The 7,064-nt window shown below is 35.8% G+C and overlaps 1 protein-coding gene across 1 annotated transcript; it reads right to left on the minus strand.

Moving 5' to 3' along the window:
- Nucleotides 1-2,097: 2,097 nt before the first annotated feature.
- On the minus strand, nt 2,098-3,418 carry LOC104226340 (acid phosphatase 1-like). Its single transcript, XM_009778310.2, has 3 exons — nt 2,935-3,418; nt 2,626-2,835; nt 2,098-2,478 (listed from the first exon to the last, which is right to left on the minus strand). The coding sequence occupies exons 1-3, from the start codon at nt 3,348-3,350 to the stop codon at nt 2,304-2,306; spliced, it is 801 nt and encodes a 266-aa protein (XP_009776612.1). The 5' UTR covers nt 3,351-3,418; the 3' UTR covers nt 2,098-2,303.
- Between the last annotated feature and the right edge of the window lie 3,646 nt (nt 3,419-7,064).

Consider the following 7,064-nt stretch of genomic DNA (forward strand, 5'->3'; position numbering starts at 1 on the left):
GTCCTTGGGATTTTTGTTAATAATGTGATCACCTACTAGGCCCTGGCGTTCAAGATGGGCAAGCAATCCAAGAGATAATTTCATTTGACAGGGCACACCTACCGTTAACCAATGTCTAGTTGTCTATTAGATTATCAAAACATCCACCAGGCAACTGGCCATATTTGTACTAGAAAATAATGCAAGGTAGGGGTGTTCATAAAAATCCGAAAAATCGAACCAAACCGAAAACCAAATTAAACCGACCAAAAAAATCGATATTTTTTAGTTTGGTTTGGTTTTGGTTTTGAATTTTAAAAACCGATCAAATTTGGTTCGGTTTTGGTTTTAATCAAAAAATAACCGAAAAACCGAACCAAACCAAACCGACTATAGAAGTAGCTATTTCAAATTTATTATTACATATATATATATATATATATATATATATATATATATATATATATATATATATATATATATATATATATGTATATATATTATACAAAGTTTCAAAAAATTTATGGTTAATGTTAATCATTTGCATTTTTAGTACAGTTCTTTACCTTTATATTCTAGTTTGATTAGTAGTTTTCTTTTGTTAAGTGTAAGAATACATTTCATATTAAAAAATATATTTTTTCAATTGAGTCCTTAAATTATTCATCACTATTTGATTCAATTATCATCAATATATTTTAGTAAATAATAGATTTCTCAAAGGGCAATTGATTTGATAGTGTTACGTTGAAAATGTGGTCGCCGAAATATGTGTTTGGTAGTGTATGCCTTATATTTAAGAAAAAACCGACAAATAACCAAAAAAATCAAAAAACCGACAAAAGCCGACATAAACCGTATCGAGAAAAAACCGACTTAATTGGTTTGGTTTGATTCTAATATTTAAAAAATCGACTTACTTGGTTTGGTTTCTTTTTATGAAAAAACCGATCCAAACCGAACTATGAACACCCCTAATACAAGGGATCACCAAGCCTAGTTATGGGTCCTCACAAATTTGTCTTTTCCTATGTCGTTTTAATTATTGTCCTAGAATGTGGGGTTCAGAATTATTGCGACACTATCTGACGACTCATATGGCCTACTATTATTTAGTCCCTCCGTTCACTAACTTCTCACTTTTTTTTTAGAGCAATTTGACTAATTTTTAAAATTAAATTTTCTTAATATTTTAAAATTAAAATTTAAATATTCGAAAATTATACTAATAGTACTATAATTTATAATTTTTCTCATATCAATATGGTGAAAAATATATGATAAAATGTTGGTCAAAGTTTATCTAACTTTAACTCTCGAACATCGAAACATAATAAGTAATAGTGAATGGAGAGAGTAGTATTTTATCGTGACATTAAATATAGAATACATCACTTGATAGCTAAGTCTAAGGATCGTTTGGTAGGTTTTATTATAAGAAAAATAATACTATATGTATTAGCTTTGGTGTGATTAGTCTCTTGTTTGATACTACTTTTTAATCTATGTATAAGTATAGTTAATATTATACCTTATTCAGTACTATTCTTATACATGGCAAATCATGACATTAACAATCACAATTTTAACGGAAAAGGGCAAAAAATATCCTTGAACTATTCGAAATAGCTCAAAAATATCCTCCGTTTGTTTTTTGTGCAAAAAATATCTCTGTCGTCTATGTTTTGGACCACAAATGCTCCTAAACCGTTAGTTTTGCCATTGAAGCTGACATGACAGTCCAACTATGTTAGATTTGCTTACATGACCATCCACCTAAACAATCCAACATGACAAAATTGTTTTTTCGAAAAAATTATTTTTCTGATTTTTTTTATTAAAATACAAAATCAACATTTATTCCCAAAAAAGTAAAAAATATTCGGAAAAATTATTTATTTTGGATTTTTCTTATTAAAATACAAAATAAAAACTTATTCCGAAAATAGTAACAAAAATTCAGAAAAATTTATATTATGTAGCCAAGAAAATATATAAAACAATATATTTTTTTTTGTATATAACATATAAAATCTATATTATATACTAATACATACATTTTTCGACTATTATTTTTAGAGCCACTAATATAATATCATTTTCCAAAAGGGCATAAAATTAAAATCTTAAAGTAAGGCGTTATTTTATTATAGTGGGTGGGGCGCAAAAAGTCAAAGAAATGATACATCATTCTGTAACAGTGAGCTTAGCGTAGATCTCACATATCACAACAAAGGAAGCTAGTAGTCACGTTATTAATTAGGTAACTGCTTAAATTAAAATTGTTGAGAATCAAGAAAGAAAATATCAGGGGTTTGGATCTATCAACCAATGTAGTACATAGGGTCAGGGACTTTGAAAGTACGAGAACCCACGTTGTCTCCTAGGATATCACTCCATTGGTCTCCAATGTTGCCAACAATTCTGTATCCAGCTTTCACTAGCTCTGTTCTCTTGCTTGATTTAAACTCCACTGCTGTTCCCGAATCGTTATCTCCCCTGCAACAAGTTTAAAATAGATTTTTGTAACTTGTGATCTAAAATAAGTTATACATATTTGTGTGACTTATATATACATATTTGTGTGACTTATATAAATCATCGCATTAGGGTTAGAAAGAAAAGTATGACATATAAATTGCTTACTTTAGTACAAGCTTTGCCCAGTTACTGTAACCAGCTTTCTTGAGATTTGTGATCCTTACTTGTTTGAAAGATTCTCGAGTCCCTGTTATGAAAACTGGCTTGATTCCCAGAGACAACACTGTTTTGTATACTCCAAGTATTGAAGGAATGGCAGGTGCTTTCCCCTCGGCCACCCATGCATTAAACTTTGTACTGTTGAAAGGTATAGCCCTGCAACAAAAATGCATGAGATACAAAACGTATTATGTACTAATAGTTATATAAAAGAAAAAAAAGGGAATTTTTTTTTGATGGTTTTTGCATTTTTACCCAAAAGCAACATCAGATCGAGCGTAGTAAGGAAGATTAGAGAGAGTAGTCTCATCAATATCAAATACCCAAACGTCCTTTCCATCTCCGCTTAGTTTGAGACTCTTGGCGTACTCAATAGCAGCATTGGCCACAGCCTCACAGTCATGACGATATTGTTTGCCTAACATGTAATGACCTATATAGTTTTCACAGGAGATAGGCACCAATTTCCAATTTTGAAGGTTGTTAGTCTCCACGGCAAGACGCCAACTAAGACAGTCCAATTGTGGGACGCGATAACCAGCCGAGCCAGTCTGTGGCCTCAGACGATGGATTTCTACCACTTGGCTTATGACCTCTACATTGTTGAACGTAGAGGCCACTGTCACCGCTACTATAGTTGAAATAAAGAAAAGCAAAGCAAAAGACCTCATATTATGGTTTTAACAAAATATATGATAGGAAGGAGAAATGGGAGAAGTTGAAGATGTTGAGATAAGTTGGTATATGGTGGCTTAAATAAGACTCTTAATCTCAATAGCCTCAACTCAAGCAAGACAATTAAACAGGTGATCACGTTTTTCACGACATGAATTATGCTTTGTCAGGATAGACTTTTGTGATTCTCACTTATTTCTTTACTGTTAATTTCTTTTTCATTTCCTTGTCAATCGTACAAGAATATAAACCACAAAGATAGAGGAAGGACAAGTGGGGAAAAGAGAATCAACGAATATATTTTGTTATTCTTGAATGTGTCTACGCTTAACGTTCATTTGTATTTTGTGTATAGTTAAATGGTTAATTCTCTATTGAATAGGTAGGCTATGCTAATTATATACATGAACGCATTTTCTTATATATATATTTAAATTCACCTCTTTCTAATATTTAATATTACTGATTCTTCGCGCATCGTGCGGGTGCTTTACTAGTACTAAACAATACTGTATCTGATTATTTAAACGTAAAGGTTCTTTCGATCTCACGGTGATCTCCACACAAGAATATAATTCTCTAAGCGGAATAATAGACTTCTTACAAACACCTAATTTAATGTAACATCATTTTCATTTCTCAATTAATTGGTTCTCGTGTGCGAGTGTATATATGTACGTATCTATATAATAGGAATTAATTATAAGTTATACGTACATAAAAAAAACACCAATTATCAAAGAGACTATAGTATACGCAAATTAACACACCAATGAGAATATAATGAACATTTTGGTAGTTTTTCTCAATTCATCTCACATTAGTGGGTGTATTAGTACAGCTACTTTAATCATAACAAGACCAACTTGTCCTAAATTATCATATTTTAGATGCGCACAGTTATTAAACGATATTTAAAGTAAAAATAAACAATTTAACAATAGGATACTGGATCATAACTTTATCGAACAGATAAATAGCCGTGTGCACCATCAAAAGAGATAACAATAAATATAAAAACCATGTGTCCAACCAGCCTATATATATATATATAATTTGATATGTTCAATTTTTGGTCGTTGAACCTACCACTGCAAGTTGGATTTTTTAAAGATGGAGAAGTAGTAAAGAAATGGAGAGCCATAGCAGCTTGTTTTTCTCACGACCCAAATTCCATTATAGGTCGTGATGACATCTAACAAGGAATTTTAGGTCGTGATAATGCCCAACACCGTTGTTAGGCAAGTCAACACTAATTAATTAGTGAGTTCTCATTTATTTTCATTAAACAACCCCAAACGTTTACTTAATTAAAATTTAAAACAGTCGATAAATAGCAAATTTATAAAGCAACTGAAACGGGAATGACTAAAGAAAATCATAATTTCAAGAATACAACCCAAAAATAATAGTCTACTAATGTGTGTGTCAGGATCTAGTGTCACAAGTACGAGGGCAACTAGTAGAATGTACAGAAATATAACTATCGTACTACCTAAAATAGAATAGACAGTAATAACAAAAGGAGACTTCGACATGCTGCTGAACGGCTCAGAAAGGGCAGCTCACTATGAAATCTCGATCAAGTATCAGGGATGCACGCCGGAGGGGTAGCTAGATGCGCCTGCCTCAGATCCTGTACAATTAAGTACAGAAGCGTAGTATGAGTACATAAACAATATGTACCCAGTAAGTATCCAGTCTAACATCGAAGAAGCAGTAATGAAGAGTCGACTTGACACCTACTAGGGTCAATAATAATACAGTTTAAGTGTTATGCTAAGCATGAATAACATGAATACAAATGACATTCCAAGAACAAGGAGAAATAAGATACTCTCTTATAAACAACATATCAATTTCGGTCATATCATGTAATAACTTACATTTCAAAGAATTTATGCAGTGTAAATCACGGAAAGTTCCACATAGATAACATGCGCACATTATGCCGAGGTCGTACGATCCGATCCAATATAATATTAAACTGTATACTGCCAGAAGGTCGAATGACGCGAACCATAAATGCATCTTTTTACTACCGAGGTGCTCGGCCTGATCCACAACTAATAATTTATTATCAAGGAAGCATACATTGGCCATTTTTAATCAAGTAACTCATACAAATTCTCAAGTAAGTGAGTATAACCTGACTAGATGTACTAACTGAGGAACCCTTCCATTCCAACTGTGGCGACTCTAGCATCGCTAAGGTAACAGTCTTGGCATGACAATCTAGGATGGTGTGATATGGGAATAACCAATCCATGCCCAGGATGACCTCAAAGTCGGTCATATCAAGTAACAGGAGATCCGCTCTAGTATCAAAACCACATAATGTGACCACACAGGATCGATAGATCCAATCCACAACCACAGAATCGCCGACAAGAGTACCCAATGACTCACGAGGAATATCCAGGAAATGAGAAAATAGAGATGATACATATGAATAGGTAGACCCTGGATCAAATAGTATTGAAGCATCCTTACCGCAGACAAAATAATACCTATGATAACGGTATCTGAGGCCAATGCATCTGGTCTGGCCAGAAAAGTATAGAATCTGACTGAAGCGCCGGCTGGCTAGCCTCCACCTGACTGAATAGTAGCTGGCTGACCTCCCCCTGTCTGGCCTCCACCTCTAGGACGACCCCTATCAGTCTGCCTTCCGCCTCTAGGCGGCCGAACAGTCGGTGTTGTAATCATGGGCTGTTGACCCTGCTGCACTGCCTTGCCCCAAAGTTTGGGGAAGTATCTCTTCATATGACCAAGATCTCCGCACTCGAAACAACCCTCGGTGCGGTGACCTGTTGCTCTGATGTTTGACCCTGATGGCCTATAGACCCATTGCAAGAAGCCTGAATAGCCGGTAGGCGGTATGAACTCTCCGGTATAGCACTAAAGTAGGAGCTAGAAGAACCCTAGGGACCTGAATACCCATTGGTAGAACCCTGGATGGATGGAGGGAAGTAAGGACTCTCTGATATGGCGCTGAAATAGGGGCTCGTTGGAGCACCTTGAGGAGGTGGTGGTGCTAAATATGGGGGCCTACTAGACTGACCCCTCATAAACTAACCTCTGCCCCTAGCCGGGGCACCTCTAAACTCTTCACAGAAACGGGCCCTCTTGTCCTACTGCATCTGCTCTCTACCTCTCTAATGGTAGCCCTCAATCCTCCGAGAAATCTCCACTACCAGCTGATAAGAAGTCCCCATCTCAACCTCTCGTGCCATGTTGGCCCTAATACCGGAGTGCAATCCTGCAACAAATCTCCGCACTCTCTCTGCGTTGGTAGGAAGTATCATGAGTGCATGGCAAGACAACTTAGAAAACCTCACCTCATAGTCGGTTACTGACATCTGACCCTGCTTAAGATGCTCAAACTGATATCGTAACTCTTCCATCTCAGTGGGTGGAATATACCTATACAAGAAAAGCTGTGTGAACTGGTCCCAGGTGATGGGAGGAGAACCTGTTGGCCTGCCAAGAACATAAGACTGCCACCATCTACGGATCCTGCCCTCCAGCTGGAAAGTAGTGAAGTCAACCCCATGAGACTCCAATATCCTCATGTTGTGCAATCTGTTCCTGCACCTATCAATGAAATCCTGGGCATTCTCATGACGCTCGCCTCCAAAGATATGAGGGTGTAGCCTAGTCCATCTGTCCGATAACTTTTACGGATCGCCGTCTATAGCTGGTCTGGG

Source organism: Nicotiana sylvestris, chromosome 6 (genome assembly GCF_000393655.2).
Source record: "Nicotiana sylvestris chromosome 6, ASM39365v2, whole genome shotgun sequence".
NCBI lineage: Eukaryota > Viridiplantae > Streptophyta > Magnoliopsida > Solanales > Solanaceae > Nicotiana > Nicotiana sylvestris.

Excerpts from the sequence above, each read along its gene's own strand:
- LOC104226340 (XM_009778310.2), bottom strand. The coding sequence starts at position 3,350 with ATGAGGTCTTTTGCTTTGCTTTTCTTTATTTCAACTATAGTAGCGGTG. Across the intron at positions 2,836-2,934 it reads CGATCTGATGTTGCTTTTGG|GGCTATACCTTTCAACAGTA; the intron begins GTAAAAATGCAA and ends TTTTTGTTGCAG. Across the intron at positions 2,479-2,625 it reads TGGGCAAAGCTTGTACTAAA|GGGAGATAACGATTCGGGAA; the intron begins GTAAGCAATTTA and ends AACTTGTTGCAG.